The sequence below is a fragment of the Amblyraja radiata genome, chromosome 7, assembly GCF_010909765.2.
Source record: "Amblyraja radiata isolate CabotCenter1 chromosome 7, sAmbRad1.1.pri, whole genome shotgun sequence".
In the NCBI taxonomy this organism is placed as follows: domain Eukaryota; kingdom Metazoa; phylum Chordata; class Chondrichthyes; order Rajiformes; family Rajidae; genus Amblyraja; species Amblyraja radiata.
The window spans coordinates 65,099,021-65,120,034 of record NC_045962.1 but is presented as its reverse complement, the minus strand read 5'-3'; the positions used below and the strand labels follow the sequence as shown (position 1 = coordinate 65,120,034).

At 42.4% G+C, this 21,014-nt stretch overlaps 1 protein-coding gene across 1 annotated transcript in view; it reads left to right on the top strand.

Moving 5' to 3' along the window:
- lrp1b (LDL receptor related protein 1B) overlaps positions 1-21,014 on the top strand; it is a 1,292,371-nt gene that overhangs the window by 489,482 nt on the left and 781,875 nt on the right. The window contains exon 10 of the mRNA XM_033023505.1: positions 9,552-9,695. Within this exon, the coding sequence (XP_032879396.1) occupies positions 9,552-9,695 (144 nt within the window). The remainder of the gene's footprint in view (positions 1-9,551; positions 9,696-21,014) is intronic.

The window sequence follows — 21,014 nt, the reverse complement described above, 5'->3', positions numbered from 1 at the left end:
GCATCTACTACATAGAACATAAAACTGTACAGCACAGTAACACTCTTTGGCCCACAGTGCCCATGCCAAACATGATGCCAAGTTAAATGAGTTAGCATTTCTTATTATTTTTTAATCCCACACTTGTAATATCAATCCATAGACATCAATAACTGCTTTAACACTGTCAGAATATTTTCTGATTGTACTATGAGACTGCTGGCTAGCATTGCAAAACAATGCAATGTAAACTATTCAAATGATAGTTTGAAAAACGGCCACAAAGATTATGGTTGCAGTCAACATGTTTTTTACAAACAAATAAACCTGTTGATCGTTTGATTTGTTTCAGTAACTCACATCTTGGACAGGAGAGATGCTGAGATGATTAGGGGCTTGGAAATGGGAGGGGGGGGGTGCAATGGGAGAGAGGAATATGGTGGAGTGGTAAATAGGGTGTTCCAGAGATTGAAATCTGGTTGTTGGGGGAGCATGCGCTCATGTTTTGCAAACATGGAGGAGATGAGATGAGGGATCAGTGCTTGACAGTTGCTCAGAAGTTCCTAACTTTGAGCTGGAAGTAATTTGGAGACATGGGCATTGTGTTAGGGTTAAATCTAGGTCTTTTTAGGAGGATGTACAAAAATTCTGGCCTCTTAAGTACACTGGGTGACACTGTAATGGCCGCCTCGCTAGCAATCTGTCTTTCCATTCTCTGTTTTTTATTATTTTAAGTATGTCTTGAATATTTGTTTTAATATCCCTTGGTATGTTTTATGTAGGGGAAGGGGGGGGGGGGAAGGGGGAGGATCGGAGGAAACCTTTTTCAGTCTCTTACCTCGACGGAGATGCGATTTTTCTCCGTGTCACCTTTCCTGGAGACCGGCCCGGAGCTTCAAACCGCGGGTGTGGCGTGGACTTACCATCGTGGAGCCTGGGATCTTTTGCCGAGGATCGCCAGTGTTGGAGCTCCGACTGCGGGGCCTGTGGACTTTAACACCATGAAGCAACTTTTTCCGGTAAGAAGGGGCCGACTTGGGAGCTCCATGCCGTGGAGTATTCCAATCTGTCCCAATGCCTGAGTTTCGATCATCCCAACGAGGGGGCTTGAACAGCAGACCATCGGCAACGGCCCCGTTCAAAGGCCCTGAGCACGGGTGAATGAAGGAGGAAGATGACTGAACTTTATTGCTTTCCATCATAGGGAGAGAAGTCAGCAACCTTCTCGTGGTCTCTCCTGTTAATCCAGTTAGTCTTCTCTCGTGGAATATTTTGTGGAGACATGCCGATAACACAAAACCAAACCAAGGAAAGGACCACGATTGAGTGTCGCAGCCCTGAGTCAAGCTTCACACTCTTTTCAGAGCAGGCGGCAGTTGCCGTCAAAGGCAAGGATTCTGGGATACTACAACTGAATGTCGAAGGTCTCACCAGCTAGCATACGCCAACAAAGCGACTGTCATACTCCTGCAGAAGACACGTTGCGGAACAGTGGGGAAACTCGCAATTCATGAATTCACACTAGCTACTTTCACACCAAGTAGTAAATATGGTATAGCCACTTTCGTCAGAGATAACACGGATTGGGCTATAGAAGGGCAGTCTGCAGAAAACTCAGATCTGGAATGGCTTGCAGTGAAGGTCCAGGATGTCACCATCATCAATGTGTACAAACCTCCCCCAGTGCATCTGGCTGCAACATCCATACCAGTTTTCACCCCTTCCTGTGAATACTCAGGCGATTTCAACTGCCACCACACCGAATGGGGCTACTCAAGATGTAATAGTGATGGAAACGGCCTCATAGATTGGGCATCTGCCAATGACCTCACGCTTCTGTATGATCCAAAGGAGCCAAACAGCTTCCATTCAGCCGCTGGAACAGTGGTACAAACCCAGACTTAGACATTGCCAGTAACACAAAGAACCATCAGCCACCAACGTGGCCAGGTTCTGGAGAAGTTCCCACGGTCACAACACCGACCATCACTCATCACCACAACACCACTGGTTGCACCAACATCGAGCAAACCTGTGAAGTGGTGGAACTTCCGCAAGGCCGACTGGGACAAGTTCCAACAAATTACCAATGCAGCCGCCTCGTGCCTCCCTCCCCCAGACCAACTTGGACTCTTTCTACCAAGCCTACTGCAACATGCTTATCAGTGCAGGCAAGAAAGTCATCCCCCATGGCTACCAGAGGGATTACATTCCATGTTGGGATGATGAGTGTCAACAGCTATACGAAGATCATACTGCTGCTGGCACCAATGAGGATTCTGAAACCACTGCCACTACATTGCTCACATGCTTGGGTGCGAGACAACAATAATGCTGGATTGAGAGTTGAATCGTTCGACTTCACCCACTCGAGCCGTAAAGCATGGCACACAGTCAACCGCCTGACCGGCAGAGCTACATCCAAACCCGGGCCACCAACGCAATCGCATCTCAACTAGTCAAGAATGGTCGATTCACAAACTCTGACCGTGATTTCTCACGCGAAGTGAGCAAAGAGGTGGCAGAGTCACGGAAAACTGATAGAGTGGATACGGACATAACAATGGCTTTCACCCCTGAGGAAATGTCCACAGCACTCAAGATGTTGAAAGCAGGACAGGCCCCTGGATCTGACAGCATTCACCCGGAGTTTCTACTACATTCTGGAGATGCTGCTACCAACTGGATCCGACAGTACCTGTCGACCTCCATGGAGAAGTGCAAAATACCAAAGATCTGGCGTCGTGCAACAGTCATCACTCTTCCAAAGCCAAAGGATGACCCTAAAAGCTACCGGCCCATCTCGCTCCTCTGTATCCCATACAAACTCCTTGAGAGGCTGATCCACGGGCGTATCAACCCCATCATAGACCCTTAACTACCCCACGAGCAGGCTGGTTTCCGCCAAGGACGATCTACTGTAGACCAGGTAACCCTCCGCACCCAAGATATCGAGGACTGCTTTGAGGCAAATGAGAAGGCAGGAGCTGTTCTTATAGACTGACAGCTGCCTATGACACCATGTGGCACCGGGGACTAACTGCAAAGCTACTTCGGGTGCTGCCAGACAGGCGCATGGTACGCTACATCATGGAGCTGATATCAAACCACAGCTTTGTGCTTAAGACCAGTGATGGACAGCAGAGTAGGCTATGTAGACTGAAGAATGGCATCCCACAGGGATCCGGCTTGGCTCCGCTGCTTTTCAACGTGTACATCCATGACCTCTCAGAGACCATCGCTGGAAAATAAGCTGACGATTTAGCCATCCTGATGAGACATAAAGAGTGGAAGACAATCGAAAGGTCCTTGAGTTAAGACACGGGGACTTTGGCAGTAGACCTACGACAGTGGCGTCTAAAGCTGTGCGAAGGCAAAACAATGTCAACAGCATTCCATCTAAACAACAAGGAGGCTAAGTGAGAGCTCGCTGTTTTCGTTAACAACAGGCGCTTGGACCTCCAACAAACACCCACTTACCTCGGCGTAAAGCTGGACAGATCGCTTACATTTCGTCAACACCTGGCTGGTTTCCGCGACAAGGTCATGACACGTGGCGGCCTCATCCGACGCCTGGCAGGAACAAGTTGGGGAGCCGGTTGATCAACTCTTCGCACCACTGCCTTAGGTCTTGTGTATGTCCCAGCTGAGTGCTGCGCACTCGTATGGAGTAGAAGTAGACATACTAGCCTGGTAGACACGAGCCTGAACAGCACCTTGCGAACCATCACTGGGTGGCCTCAACCTACTCCAGTCGGGCAGCTCCCTATACTTGCAGGCATTCCGCCTGCAGGGATCCGAAGGCAAGCAGCAACTCTGGCACTATTTTGTTGTGCCATGGACCCAGATCACCTCCTCCATCAGGCTATCAGCAGAGGGCAGAGGCCACCCCGACTGAAGTCCTGCACATGGAAAACAACCCATAGCATCTATCCAGCCAACTGAGACAAAAGCACACAGGATAGCCACCAAATAGTCACAGGGGAGTGAAAGGCAACCTCATCTCCATTACACAGCTACACCTCTTCACCAGACAAAAGCTGTCCAGGGTCTGACCTCCCCAGAGGAGCATGGGTGAAGCTCAACAGACTTTGTACTGGAGTTGGGCGTTTCAATGCCAGCATGTGGAGATGGGGACTCTGCCAGATGCCAGCCTGTGAATGTGGAGCAGAAAGAAGAAAAAGAAGAAGAAGAAGAAGAAGAAGAAGGAGAAGAAGAAGAAGAAGAAGAAGAAGAAGAAGGAGAAGGAGAAGAAGAAGGAGAAGAAGAAGAAGAAGAAGAAGAAGAAGAAGAAGAAGAAGAAGGAGAAGAAGAAGAAGAAGGAGAAGAAGAAGAAGAAGCAGAGAGAAGAAGAAGATGAAGAAGAAGAAGAAGAAGAAGGAGAAGAAGAAGAAGAAGAAGAAGAAGAAGGAGAAGGAGGAGAAGAAGAAGAAGAAGAAGAAGAAGAAGAAGAATTATTATTATTATTATTATTCCACTGTGGCGAACTTTTATGTTAAACATCATTTTATGTGCAATGTGTATTTCTGCTTTTTACTTCGTATGGCTGTATGAGAACTCGAATCTCACTATACCTTAATCGGCACTCGTGACAATTAAATTGAATCTTGTATCTTATCATGGCAGGGTGTCAGTGGGAAGCGTTGGGTGAAAAAGCTTAGACCCTTCAGCTCAACTTGCCCACACAGACCAACATGCCCCATCTACACTAGCCCCACCTGCCTTGCTTGTGCATAATCTTGGAATGAAGATCAATCGTAACAAAAGCATGGTGACCTACTGTTCAGTAAAGGAGAATATGAAAAGTGGATAATATTTCAAAAATGTGTGAATATCGATGAGTAGGAAAGCTAAAAGATATTTGATATCCAATTTAATCTATTGGCTTTCCTACTCATCAATATTCACACATTTTTAAAATAGTGCCCACTTTTCATATTTTCCTTTACTGAACAGTAGGTCACCATGCTTTTGTTACGATTGGTCTACATTCCAAGATTATTTGCAAAAGGATGCTTCATCTTACTTTAAAGAGCATGGTGAACATACTTTGAACTTTATTAAAATTTCCAGAGGCCTATATTATTGCACAAATATTAAATGTGCTGCACGAAATGTGACCAATTAGACATCATTGAATACCATTTTGAAATTCCAAATACCACAACAAGCTACTAAAGGGGCAGGGGTCGGAATAAAACCTCCATCCCATCTTTATATCTTTGCTGGGCTAATAATTTCTGAAGGTCAGTGAGGAAATAGAGTTGTTACACTCATGGATTAAATTTAAGTTCTAATTGGCATTCTAAGACATCCTAATGCATATCAATGTGCTCACACTCACAATATGCTCATTCAAGAGAATCTCTTACCAGGGGGCAGTTTAATCTAATAAATAGTTGAATGTTGTTGGGTTATTTGAGCTTCCCATGTATGAAATTTAAAATACCGACCACTGACCCAATTATTAACACAGTTAAAACAATTTCGAAATCAAAATAAAACTGCAGATGCTGGACATCGGAATAAAAACAAAAGATGCTGGAGTTACCATTTTAAGTCCAAGGATCTTTGTCAGAATGCTCTTGCTAACATTCAAATTCTTTGATAGATGGTCTCATTTTTAAACCATTCTCCTCTGACCACTTTTCCTTGTTGGTGTTTTCAGCTTTAAAAATATATATTATTTAACATATTTTAAAAGTATATTTTCAAGTTCCACATCACTCTATTAATATTCTAACTCAGTTCATTCAATAGTGCTAAAAAGTTGATCAAGAATTCTCATCAAAATTAAAATGAATGTCTAAAAAAAGGGTCTCCACCTGAAACATTACCTATCCATTTTCTCCTGAGATGCTGCCTTACCTGCTGAGTCACTCCAACATGTGTGTCTTTTTATCAAAAATTCGAAGCAAAATTAAAATGTATGTCGAAGAAGGGTCTCCACCTGAAACAATACCTATCCATGTTCTCCTGAGATGCTGCCTTACCTGCTGAGTTATTAAAATGTTGTAAAAAAAACTTGTGTCATAAATGCTGTAAATGTATATTGAACTTTGAAGTCCAACTTATTCTCAGCTTACATCAGTTTTCACCTAAATTAACTTATCAAAATACCTTAACTCAAGGAAATATTCTATTCAAAGCACCAGTCATTACAAAATGGAAGATATGTAATGAAACAGTATCTTTTTGCAGTCCATGACAGACTTTTAATATCATTTTAAGAGAGAGAGAGAGAGAGAGCTCTTTCCTGTCCCCCTCCTCTGTCTGGTGCACACACGTTTATCCAATTGTCCCCTTCCACCGACATCCCTTCATCTGCCTTTACATTTCATGACTCTTATCTGATACCCTTTTCATCTCTAGCCTTTGTCCATCAAACTGCAAATCAACCCCCTCCTCTCATCACCTGTATCCAACTATTGCTTGCCAGGTTATGCCCAGTCCCCACCTCTTTTCCAACATTCACACCCCTAGTACAATTAGTCTGATGCAGAGAACGGCCCAAAATGTTGCTTATCCATTCTCTCCACATTGCTGCCTGACCCCTTAGTCACTCCAGTACTTTGTGCTTTGCTCAAGATTCCAGCACCCTTGTGAACCAATGATATGATATAGATATCCGTAAAAGTGTTATTGATAAATATTATCTTTTCTACAGTAACTTAAGAGTTAAATGAACCCAATTACATTTCTTGGTTTCTTGGTCCTCCAAAATATTCCAAATGGAATTTAAACTGGAGGTGGTGGAGGGAGGACTTAAGCCAGAAAGGGTTTTTGGGATGAAAGAGCTACCTTAAATTTAGTTGCATCTGGTTGGGTAACTATGGTAGGGTGAAGATTATTCCATGCTTTAATTGTGTGGGGGAAGAACAAATTGCTGTACACATCTGTCTTGGTAGCTAGAATCTCAAATTGGATCGAAATTTAAATTACATTAAAAAAAATCAACTTCAGTAGGTGTTGCAATTAATCAAAGGTTATTTAATTTATTTGACATTTCACAAATACGTTAAATTCAATATAGGGAAAACACATATAGGGAATTGACCTCCACTGCATTCTGAGGCAAAGAATTCCACAAATTCACAACTCTCTGTGTGAAACAGTTTTTTCTCATCTCAGTTCTAAATGGCCTACTCCGTATTCTTACAGTGTCGCCCCTGGTTCTCGACTCCCCCAACATCGGGAACATGTTTCCTGCATCTAACGTGTCCAATCCCTTAATAATTTAATAAGTTTCTATAAGATAACCTCTCATCCTTCTAAATTCCAGTGAATACAAGCCCAGTCGTTCCACTTTTTCATCATATGCTAGTCCTGCCATCCCAGGAATTAACCTCGTGAACCTACGTTGCACTCCCTCAATAGCAAGAATGTCCTTCCTCAAATTAGGAGACCAAAACTGCACACAATACTCCAGGTGTGGTATCACCCAGGCCCTATACAACTGCAGAAGGACCTCTTTGCTCCTATACTCAACTCATCTCATTATGAAGGCCAACATGCCATTAGCTTTCTTCACTGCCTGTTGTACCTGAATGCTTACTTTCAGTGACTGATGTACGAGGACACTCAGGTCTCATTGTACTTCCCCTTTTCCTAACCTGACACCATTCAGATAATAATCTGCCTTCCTGTTCTTGCCACTAAAGTGGATAACCTCACATTTATCCACATTATATTGAATCTGCCATGCATCTGCCCACTCACCCAACTTTCCAAGTCACCCTCCATTCTCATAGCATCCTCTTCACAGTTCACACTGCCACCCAGCTTTGTGTCATCTGCAAATTTGCTTATGTTACTTTTAATTCCTTCATCTAAATCATTAATATATATTGTAAATAGCTGTGGTCCCTGCACCGAGCCTTACGGCACCCACTAGTCACTGCCTGCCATTCTGAAAGGGACCGGTTTATCCCTGCTCTTTGTTTCCTGTCTGCCAACCAATTTTCTATTCATGTCAATACACTACCCCCAAAACCATGTACTCTAATTTTGCCCACTAACCTGTGTGGGACCTTATCAAAGGCTTTCTGAAAGTCCAGGTACACTACATCCACTGGCTCTCCCTTGTTCATGTTCAAGTTCACATTTATTGCCACATGCAACAATTAAGGTCCATTTTACTTGTTACACTCGTGACCTGACAACATCCTGGTGAATCTTTAGTGCACCCTTTCCAGCTTAATGACATCCTACTTATGGCAGGGTAACCAGAATTGCATACAACACTCCACAAGTGATCTCACCCTCGATGTATAGCTGTACCATGATTGCCAATTTTTCTACTCAATACTTTCCCAATGCAGGCAAGCCTGCCAAGCACCTTCCTTTGCCCTCTTAATATCTCTGTTGGGGATTACTCTATCTGTACCCCTAGGTCTCTGCTTGACAAACACTCTCCAGGACCGTACCCTTTACTGTGCAAGTCCTGACCAGGTTTTCACTTAACAAATTGTATCATCACACCAGTCAGGGTTAAATTTCATCTGGCACTCCTTGGCCCACTTCTCTAGTTGATTCGCATCCGTTCGCCAATTTAATTATCCTTCCTCCCTACCAACTATACCATCAATTTTGGTGTCATTTGCTCATTTTCAAACCATGTTAACTACATTGTCATTACAGATCATTAATATGGATGACAAACAACATGAAACTAGTACAGATCCCTGTGGCATACCGTTGATCGCAGGTCTTCAATCAGAGAAATAACTTTTCAATACCACTCTCTGACACCTCCTACCAAGTCAATTGTGAATCCACTTGGTAGCTGAGGTGGATCCGAGGTGACCCAACCTTCTAAACTATCCTCCGAAGTAGCATCTTGTCAAATGACTTACTGAAGTCAATATAGAAAATGTCCACCTCCTGGACCTTGTCAGTCCTCTTGGAAACATTCTGTCAAATTTGCGACATATGATTTCCCATGCATAAAATGGTGCTATCCATAATAGCTTTGCCTATCCAAATGTGGACAATTCCTGTCCCTCAGAATTCCCAACAGTAACTAATGTCAGACTCTCCAGCCAATTGCCCTGACTAGTCCTTCTTACATAAATGTACAATATTAGCCATCTTCCTATGGTAGCTTCATTGTGCCTAATGATGCAAATATCCCCAGGAATTTATTTTTACCTAACTCTAATTCTTTTAGCTCTAATGTATACATTGTGGTGTGCTGATCCGAAACAATTTCTCATGTCTGTATTGATCTTGTCCCTCGGGAATATTTATTGAGATACATTTACAGAACTAACCCTTCTTATTCAATGTTGAAAATTCTTGAAAATTCAGTTCCAAATTTGGTCAACCAGATGCCATGTTTCTGCATTGGCTTAAAAAAAATTATTCAATTTGTGGCATTAATTTCTTTGTCTTGGTAGAAAAGCTGCGTGCTTTTAAGTTGTAATTAAGTTTAATTGTAATAATCATCAATTTATGAAGGAAGTAACTGTTGTGGTTACTACTTGAGTGCATCAGGTAGAAATGATTACCATTCCAACTTAAATCAATGATTTTCCAGCTGCTTAAAATGCATCTCTTATTGATTTTCACAGTTAGAAGTCATGCTTGTGAACTGGATGTGTTCGGCAAACCTGGAGGATGCTCTGACATCTGCCTGCTCAGCAGCAGCCACAAAGCAAAGACATGTCGATGCAGGACTGGCTACAGCTTAGGAAATGACAGGAAGTCGTGCAAAAGTAAGTCATGGCACCATACTCCACTGCAGCTCTAATGCCTCCTGCTGAAAGTCTCAATGTATTTCAGTGAAGCTGTATGATTTCATTGAGCCAAATATAAATATAAATTGAGGTGTAAGTGAATGCTTTAACAGTCTAGTGCCTTTTTTTTGTCTTTTATAGTAATTTCACATTCATCAAATGTTGTTTTGTTGAAGTCATACACTGCACATAATTATGTTTAAGAAAGAACTGCAGATGCTGGAAAAATCGAAGGTAGACAAAAATGCTGGAGAAACTCAGCGGGTGAGGCAGCATCTCTGGAACGAAGGAATAGGTGACATTTAGAGTCAAGATCCTTCTTAACCCGTCTTGACCCAAAGCGTCATCTATTTCTTCGCCCAATAGATGCTGCCTCACCCGTTGAGTTTCTCCAGCATTTTTGTCTACCTGCACATAGAAAAACGTAGAAACATAGAAAATAGGTGCAGGAGTAGGCCATTCGGCCCTTCGAACCTGCACCGCCATTCGATATGATCATGGCTGATAATCCAACTCAGTATCCCGTACCTGCCTTCTCTCCATACCCCCTGATCCCTTTAGCCACAAGGGCCACATCCAACTCCCTCTTAAATATAGCCAATGAACTGGCCTCAACTACCTTCTGTGGCAGAGAATTCCAGAGATTCACCACTCTTTGTGTGAAAAATGTTTTCCTCATCTCGGTCCTAAAAGATTTCCCCCTTATCCTTAAACTGTGACCCCTTGTTCTGGACTTCCCCAACATCGGGAACAATCTTCCTGCATCTAGCCTGTCCAACCCCTTAAGAATTTTGTAAGTTTCTATAAGATCCCCCCTCAATCTTCTAAATTCTAGCGAGTACAAACCAAGTCTATCCAGTCTTTCTTCATATGAAAGTCCTGACATCCCAGGAATCAGTCTGGTGAACCTTCTCTGTACTCCCTCTATGGCAAGAATGTCCTTCCTCAGATTAGGAGCCCAAAACTGTACGCAATACTCCAGGTGTGGTCTCACCAAGACCCTGTACAACTGCAGTAGAACCTCCCTGCTCCTATACTCGAATCCTTTTGCTATGAATGCTAACATACCATTCGCCTTCTTCACTGCCTGCTGCACCTGCATTCATACTTTCAATGACTGGTGTACCATGACACCCAGGTCTCGTTGCATCTCCCCCTTTCCTAATCGGCCACCATTCAGATAATAGTCTACTTTCCTGTTTTTGCCACCAAAGTGGATAACCTCACATTTATCCACATTATACTGCATCTGCCATGCATTTGCCCATTCACCCAGCCTATCCAAGTCACCTTGCAGTCTTGCACCTTGCAGCCTCCTAGCATCCTCCACACAGCTAACACTGCCCCCCAGCTTCGTGTCATCCGCAATTATGGACATAATTATGGTCAGTTCACAGATAGTAGATCAGTATTCTTATTTACTTCATAAAGATACATTTTAATAAGTTCTGTTATGTTATGTAATTATACTTATATTGTTTCAGAAGGAACTGCAGATGCTAGAAAATCGAAGGTACACAAAAATGCTGGAGAAACTCAGCGGGTGCAGCAGCATCTATGGAGCGAAGGAGATAGGCGACGTTTCGGGTCTGAAGAAGGGTTTCGGGCCGAAACGTCGGCTATCTCCTTCGCTCCATAGATGCTGCTGCACCCGCTGAGTTTCTCCAGCATTTTTGTGTACCTTATACTTAGATTGTACTGTGTAGTTTTACATAAACTAATTTCAACTCAGAAGCATCATGGTATATTGTGAAGATGGACACAAAAAGCTGAAGTAACTCAGCGGGACAGGCAGCATCTCTGGAGAGAAGGAATGGGTGATGTTTCAGATCGAGACCCATTTTCAGACTCACGTTTCAGGTCAAGACCCTTCTTTATTGTGACAGTTGCCACCCAATTTCACTCCAACACATCAAATGCACAATGTTGGACACACATAACATATATTCTTTAAATAGTTACAGCGTCAAATAAATTATTACACTTTATCTGTACCGATATAGATATAGATCCTGCTACCTCTTTGAAATGAAAATGAATAAAATGTCATCAACAGGTGAACAGAACAATATTTAGAAGCTGTGAAATGAGTAGGTCATTAATTAGCAAGTCCAGAATTAGCAAGTGCATTTTTCTAATCAGCTTTTTTAGCACCCTATTGTAGAAGCAGAGGCAGCTAAAGTCTGCCAGAGTGCTTTTGGAGAGTGATCACCTGTACCTTTCTGACAACTTAACTCACCTCAACTTTCATATCTCCCTTAAGATTCTTGGGTCTCTATTAGTAAATGGATTTGGAGTAACATTTTGCCACAGAGTCATCAATGTACGGGGAATATATGAAGGGGCTGAGATACATCCTCCTCAGGCACTGATGTTGAGGATGTTATATCACTAACATTTATTGATTGCAGACTATAGGTCAGAAAATCGAGTATCCAGTTGCAGATGGGGGGTTGCTGAGTCCTACATCTCAGAGTTTGGAGATGAGTTTTAGGAGTCTGAAATTGGTATCCTTGTTATTCATATGTCCCAAGGTGGTCTCTGCCATTGAACTGTTGGAATGGCATGTGAATTGCAATGGATCAAGGCCATCTGGAAAGCTGTACAACTTACCAATGACTGTAAACACGTCATGATATTAGATGGCAGAGCCACTGGTGGTAGTTTCGTGTTCTTTTTCTAGGTATGCACAAAACTTGAGAGTCTTCAATTTACAACAGAAGTCTTTAATGCTTTACTCGATGCCGGCAGCAAGACAACTCAAAATTGCTGCGCACTCACACTACAGACAGGAAAAAACTATATGCAAAACATCTCCCTTTCTCCTGTGCAGTGCCGTCTGCTGCACGGGAGGAGCAATGGGTCCTCCCACCCCACACAGTCCACCAAACATCACAGGTAGTCATTAAGGCTACCATACCTTTCTTTGGCAAAATTACTTGGAAACATTACATTATGTTGCCTTCTCCAGATTAATGATGTAAAAAGTAAACAATTGGGTAGACCCTGACCTTTAAGGTGCTCCACCATTACATCCCTCCAGCCTTAAAATGATCAGTTTATTCCTGCTCTTTGTTTTACCTGTGCCGACTAGTTTTCAATCCATGCTAATATACCTCTTCCATTGCTTTGGGATCTTAACTTATGCATTGGCCTCTGATGTGGCACTTTGTCAAGTGGCATTTGGAAATCTAAATGCAGTCCATCTACAAATCCCCATTAATCAACTTTCTCTGTCACATCCTCAAAGAAGTGTGATAAGATTGCTTTTCATAAATCATATTAGTTTATGTTTGGCTTTCCTAAATGATTAGTTACTTCCTCTTTCATTATTGACCAGCATTTTGCCAACAATAAATGTTTCTTAAACTGCCCTGTAGTTACCTGCCTTTTGTCTTCTCCTCTGTTTGTTGTTAGTTGTTTAACAATCTTGTGGAGCCCTTTGAGATTTCGGCGAGTTTAAAAAAATTTCAGTCATTCGCCCACTATCTCTGCAGCCATTTCCTTTAAAACCTTTAGGTGCCAACAATTGATTTACAGCAATTTGTCTACCTTTAACCCTGTGAATTTATCCTTTACTTTACTCCCTGTGCTGTGGAGCTTTACATGTTCCTCCCTGCTATTCAAGCATACTTGCAGTATCTCCATGGGAAGACTGATGCAAAAAATTAAAGGGTCTTAGCCTGGTCTTCCTTCTCTGGCTGTGCCTCTCCGAGGTCTTAGCCTTCTTATCTTCAATTAATTCTTCTGTCCCACTCTCTGGGACTGGTATTTCTTCTTCAGTTCCACGACTGGAACCAATCTTTGGCTATGCCTCTCCGAGGTCTTAGCCTTGGCGTTTTCTATGGCTGCGCCTCTCTGAGGTCTTAGCCTGGTCGTCCTCTCTGGCTGTGCCTCTCCGAGGTCTTAGCCTTCTTATCTGCTGTCCCTATCTCTGGGATTGGTATTTGCCCCCACCGGAGGTTCGCTTCTATAATCCTCTGTCCCACTCTCTGGGACTGGCACCTAACGCCCCTGCCGGAGGTATCCTTCAACTTAATGTAGCGGCAGATTTTTCATATCTTTCAGGTAATTAGCACCCTAGCCACTAATTGGATGAAAATGGATAAGGGGAATATCTTCAGTACGCATGCAAGCTGCCTCAGAGACCTTCAGAGCTTCTCCATTCATAAAGCTTCAGCACACAGTCTTTTAATGAATATTTTCTTTATTGTAGATAGAAAACAGTAAGGTACATCTAAGGTTTTTCTGACTTGTTACGGCAATCTTCTTCGAACTCCAGCTCATTACTTCAGATATTAGAAAGCTCCTCATGTCTCCGTAACAATGACATGAAATGACATGCATTACATGGTCGAAGGATTAACCTTCTCCATCGTCCCTCCAAAACGAATCTAAAAACTAAACCTCTGCGCAAGCAGTTAAGCTGCAAACACGCCCAAAGACACGTCATAAATCCCACCCACATTATAACGGGCAGTCTAAAATTTAAAGGCACATGCCATCCACAATGACATGCAAAACAGGCCAAATGGCCACTACACCTGTCGCACTGCGGCGACTGAATTGGCGAGTTTAGAAGAGTTTGAAAAAGCGTCTTGTTGAAGACCTCCTTCGACTATGTAGAAGACCTCCTTTGACCTCCTTTGACTATATTGTAGTCTAGCTTCGACTAGCTTCGAGAAAATTCTACACCGAATAGTAGAGAGTGAAGACGACCTCCATCGATCTCTTTCGACCTCCCTTTGACTATGTTGAAGACTATCTACGACTACCTTCGACTACCTTCGATTACCTTCGACTACCCTCGATTACCTATGAATAACATGCTGACCTACTACGACCTACTTCGACTAAACCTACGATTAAAAAAAAAAAGATATTTTCCATGGCGACCTTTTTGTACTCACGGGCATTTTTCAGCATGTTGAAAAATACACCACGACCAAGTTGAGGCCTCGAGCACACGGAGACTACTCTCGAGTATGAAGGAGAGTTAAGCCCCTGTCCCACTTAGGAGACCTAAACAGCAACCTCTGGTGACCTTGCCCACCACCCAAGGTTTCCATGAGGTCACCGGAGGTTTTGGTCACTCTCCCTAATGGTCGAAAGTGGTTTCCGCGTGGTCGAGGCTTCATCTAGGTTGCTGCTATTTTTTCATCATGATTAAAACCGGCCTCGACTAAAAATAGGTTGCCGTTTTTAAATCGCTTTTTTTTTTGTTGCAGGTCTAGTCAAAGCCTTAGTAGTCTTCATAGTCGAGGAAGGTTTTCAACATATGCGTGGGAGGTGGTAGGAGGTTGCAGGTTACCTCGACCTTGATAAATTTTTGGTTGGCGGGCAAGGTCACCAGAGGTTGCTGTTTAGGTCTCCTAAGAGGGACACGGGCTTTACAAAGACCCCCTAGGACCTCGTGTCGGCCATGCTGCAAGTATGAGTCGAAGGCAAACTCTTCTAAACTCACCAATTAGGTCACCGCAGTGGGACAGGACCTTAACTATCCACCATTTATTTGTGCTATGCTACTACTTTACCTCATTCTCTCGAGGTACCATGCCTACCTACCTCAGATGGCACCTTCCTATTCATATATCAATATAAACTCTTCCAGCTTGTTTTGATAACACATGTTTTCTCTCAAAATCAATTTCCACCCAGCTTATAAACATTTTAGTCTTTTACTGCTGGATGCTAAAAACCTCCCAGTCCTCTAGCCTCCCACCTGTTCTTGCCATTTTGTAAGACCTACTTTTCAATTTAACATTATCCATAACTCTATTGTTAACCACAGATTGTGCCTCTTTATAACGGATACATTTCTGCTGCTTTTTATGATCCAGCCATTTAAATATCTGCCACAGTTCATCTTCTGACCTGTCCCTTAGTTTATTTTCCAAGTCCACCATAAACCATTCCACTTTCAGATCATTTATAATTACCCTTTTTAAGGTTGAAGGTGGTGGTTTTGATCCTGTTTTGTTTATCCTCATACTGCACCTGGAATTCTATCATGTCATGGTCATTACCTTCCAGGGGATCTTTAACCACAGGATCTCTTGCTCATCCTTTCTCATTATCTATGACCAAATCTAAAATAGACTGTCCCCAGATAGGTTCCATAACATACTCCTCTGAGAAGGAGTCCTCTGTCTACCTCTGAGAAGCAATGTCTGGCACACTACATAAATTCTTCTTCTATGCTACTTTTGCCAGTTTCGTTCATCTAATTAATGTGTTAATTATTATCTCCCTTGATAATTCCTGTTTGCTTTAAGCACGCCCTAGGTATTTCCCCATTTTGGCGACCAATGGACTACTTCCATCCATGTTCTCTTTCCGTTGATATTTATGATTTCAACTCCTGCTATTGATATTTGCAAACTGATTCTGCATTGCTGTGCACTGCCCCTACATCATGACTCATCACCTTTCTAATGCTTTCCTTGATTAACAAGGCTTCTCTGCCATTTTTCTCATTTGGCCTGCTGTTTACTATAACCTGGAATATTGAGTAGCTAGTCCTCATCACCCTGCAACCACTTCTCCAAGATAGCTATTAGACCTCACTTGTATGTTGTGGTCTGTGCTGTCAACTCATCTGTCTTACTGCAAACACTGGCTGAATTCAAATAAAGACAATGAAGCTTCTTTTTTTTTTCTAATTCAGGGATTTACGTTTTTAGAAAGAGAAAACTGTCTTCTTCCAGACCTGGTTGGGCCCAAATCCAAGACCTAACCCATAATTTAAGAGGAAAATGTCCTTAATCTATTGTAAATAGCTCGTTCTAAGCTTCCCCCAGTTTAGTTTCAGTCAATAAAATACTGTCAAGCAGTTGTGCATCTAAACTTTATTTTGGATAAACACAATCACAGTTCCCCTCTACTATACCTAACCACCGCGGGTTTGATCCTTGTATCTGCTTGTCCATGCCCTCCTAGCCTTGTGCAAGCAGAAACACTACAAAAGGTCACGCAGTAACAAGCGTTCTACCAGAAGATCGACACAGGACCTCGTGGGAGCTACCTTTTATAGGTCCCTGAACCTTGAGGGGCCGAACCATATGGGGGTGGTCTCTTTACAGTCCAATAACAGATATCGACCAACACAGTACATGATAGACATTTCCCTAACCCATTAATACAGTAACCAATACATTGTATTCAAACTGAGCTTCTGGCAGGAAGCAAACATAGCAACATTTGCCCAGATATTCAAGAAACCCAGACAAGGCTCAACACTTAACCTAATCAACATCTAGCAAAGTAAAGCTTTGCAACAATATTTACAATGTGTATATCTGGTTTGCATTCACCCAATCCGTTTCATGCAATTTACACCTAATTGTAAAAATCTGCAGATGTCCCATTCTTTCCCAGCAACTCTTATCTAAGCTCCAGATAAGGTAGCACCATTCTGCAGCTTGTCCCATTTCTGCAGAAGGCACATTTAAATTGACCAAATGGCATGGCAGCCCAGAAGCCTTTACTCAATTTTAGTGTCCTTGCATCTCCTATTTGACCAGAATTAACATTCCTTCCTTTTATCATATATGATAAACCTTCATTTATGGTAACCGAACAATCAGATAATCATATAACCAGATATACATATGTGTGACTATTACATTTTACATCTATTAACAACAACAAGACGATGATGTTTCTTCCCAGAATCAAGCTTCCCGAGTTTACGTGGGCGTAGATTCATAATTTCCGTCTGATGAGTCTTCACCTTCCAATTTTTCGTGGGCGCGAATTCCCTCCATGCGTGTTGTTGCCCATTCTTCCACCCCTTTCCATAGTCAAACCTATAACCTCTAATTCCTGAAAAACCTGGGACAAAGCAAGTTACCATTCATGTACCAATGCTTTCCCATGCATTCAACTGTAATTATGTTCTGTACTATCCCTTTTCCATTTCACTATAACTATTTCTATTATATTCTGCTCTATCACTGTATTCTTATTACTATTCTGTTCTATAATATACTATTTACTATCCTAGGATCAACACTAATCAGCCCTCTCTGTATTCACACAATGTTCCTTAATGTATATCTGATGATGGTTTCTCATATAAATTTCAGCCGGGTTCAGTCCAGATTTCCCTACAGGTGTGACTCTTATTTAAAGCAAACCATGAAGAATGTTTGAATTTAACCAAATTCAGTCACAGCCTTCAATTTAATATTTTAAATTTCAGGGTCTGTCTTCTCATTCCACAGTCTTCTCATTCCACAGCTTTGTGGTCGATAACACAATTCCATTCCAATTCCTGTGGAATTCCCAGCTGTTCAAATTTAATCAATCAATTATCATAATAATAATAATAATAATGGATGGGATTTATATAGCGCCTTTCTAATACTCAAGGCGCTTTACATCGCATTATTCATTCACTCCTCAGTCACACTCGGTGGTGGTAAGCTACTTCTGTAGCCACAGCTGCCCTGGGGCAGACTGACGGAAGCGTGGCTGCCAATCTGCGCCTACGGCCCCTCCGACCACCACCAGTCACTCACACACATTCACACACAGGCAAAGGTGGGTGAAGTGTCTTGCCCAAGGACACAACGACAGTATGCACTCCAAGCGGGATTCGAACCGGCTACCTTCCGGTTGCCAGCCGAACACTTAGCCCATTGTGCCATCTGTCGTCCCAATTAATGTCATAAAGCCAATTAAGAATGCTGAATCTAGGGACAATATCTTTACACCTTGATAATAGAAGCCGCTTTACTATCAAGGGTTAAACAATTTAGATCCACCAGTCAAATACATCAACTCTGATACCTCAACACCCATTTCCTAATTTCTCCTTCTAATTCAATAGAGTTCTCCCCCAGCGCTTCTTCCTTAGTATGTTGGCTCGTCTCTCAGACAATAGGGCTTCTTTCTCATAACAAATTTTCTTTTACCTCTATGTAACTTTCTAGTATGCTAACTTTGGTCTCTTAAAGGGAAGTCTTGCTGTTCACAGTTCCTCTTTTTTACTATCTCAAATTCCAACCCTCATGTTCCCTGAATAATTCTTCCATGTTACCAGATCTTCCCAAGTTCCATCCTTCCCTGATGTTTTCTGAATAATCCTTCCCATCTTTGCCTGGGGATGAGACAATAACAATACCCAATTAATAATCAAACTTAATCCAAAGCCAAACCTCACAAGTCAGTTCCAAATCTCAAACTGTAAGTCCCTTCAATTTATTACCATATAATTTAGAGATCAAATTCAAAATGTCGTCAATTTAATTCTAATAACTATAATTTAGGCGCAAATTAGGTGTTTTGCCCCAAACCATAGAGGAGTGTCTATTTTCACATTCAAATTCAATTCTTCAAATTAGAACTTGCCCCAATAGTTGTCTTAGGCTATTGGGGCAAAGGTTGAATGGTGGGTTTTTTTCTCTTCACTGGTGTCAACAACTAGATGATGTTAAAGTTGGGCACTAGGGTAGGTATCTGCTTCTTCCTTGATGTTAGTTTCAAAGGAGTAGGGATACTGAGGAGCAGCCTTCTCTCTCTGTTGGCCTTCCCTGATGTATCTTAAAGGGACAGGACAATATTATTTCTTCCTTGTTGTTGGTGTTTGTTTCTGGGGAGCTACCTTACCTGAGCTGTGTCTTCAGCCCGTTCTCAAAGGTCCACATACTCTTTATCTCACTCCCCAGATGGTAGTGTGCTGTAGATTATACGGTCCAGCAGGCACAACAAGTTAGTAACAAGTTAGTACAATAGCTCCTTTCCATACTCCAGTATCTCCTGCACAATAAGTTTGTTTCTTCTCTCCCTAGTGCCAGTTTAGTTCCCTTTAGTTCTTATTCTCGTTGACACCAGTTACTATGTTTCCCTTTTTGTAGTCCTTCCTTTAAGTGAGGTTTCTCTATCCCAATTAGATTCTTTGTGACTCTCTTCCTGGAATTCGGAAGGGGCGGTGTTCTGTCTTGTTCTTATAATTTATTACTATCTTTGAGCCGTGTGAGGATGCCCTTAGATTTCATACTTTGCATTAGCTGGCAGATCAGGGCTACAGGAATGGATTTGGCTGCCGGAGTGTCCCTGCTCCCTGATCTTCTGGCCAGTGTCCTCTTCCTCTACCTTCGGGGTCCCAAGTGCCCCTGTAACCTCTAGGGATCCACTGACTTCTTAAACCCCGTGGCACTCTTCTTTGCCCCCTTCCTCCTTGGTATTCCCTCACAGGGCAAGATCGGCTCCAATGTCCTGATTCCCCACAGTTGTAACATTGATCAGGTCTAACAGCTCTATACCCTCTCCAACCAAACCAAGCGAAGTCGGCTCTCGGAATGGCATGTCTATCCACGCTTTAAGATCCTCCTCCTCCTTATCTTCCTTCGAAGTTCCTTCCCATTTCTGGATTCTTAGTACGGGTCTCTGGAAGGATTTAGCTGCCGTCGAACCAGGTTGTATTGAAATGTGGACGACTGTGGCCCGGGGATAATATGCACCTTCTGCGGGATCTAATTCTAAAGGCGGAGTAGGCAACTTCCTACTAAGGAATTGTCTATGGTGATTGCCGCTGCATATCCATATCATCGGGAATTTGCTCTGATCTTATCATGTTATTGATGTCTGGATCAGCCACTTCATAGCCTCCTGATGTCTCACCCTCAGAAAAGCTGCTCATTCTGCTACTGGAATCTCTTTACTATGACTGACTTGGCAAATGAAATTCCTCGTATGTTGCAAAACATACTTGGCTAATAAAGTATTATTGTATTGTATTGTAAATAACTATAATAAATGGTAAGATTAAACGCGAACTTACCAGTTTGAAGTTTGATCTTTATTTTATGAGGAGTAACGTTGAGGGTATACGTGAAGAAGCCCCGCTAGGACGCATGCGTGTCATTCTTCAAAGCAGCGGTGTGGAATCACAGATAACTATAATGACTAAACATAGTAAGATTAGAGAGAGATACCAGTTGAGTATATGATCAAGGGTGGGAGCGGTGGGCACGTATTCCCTCAACGTTACTCCTCATAAAATAAAGATCAAACTTCAAACTGGTAAGTTCTCGTTTAATCTTACCATTTTACTTCGGAGTCGCTTGAGTGACTACGTGAAGATTTCAAAGCTCTGTGATTTCATGCCGTGGACGAGTCCATGACACACATCTGCCTTGGTATAGGGGAGAAATATTTTCGACATCCATACGGTATGTGGATGCAACAAACAATTTTATTAACAAAAGAAATCATAAAACCCCGAATATTGATGGGGACAACTTATATTACAGAACTTAATAAAAGTTTTGAAAAAGTTCCAGTTTCCTCCAC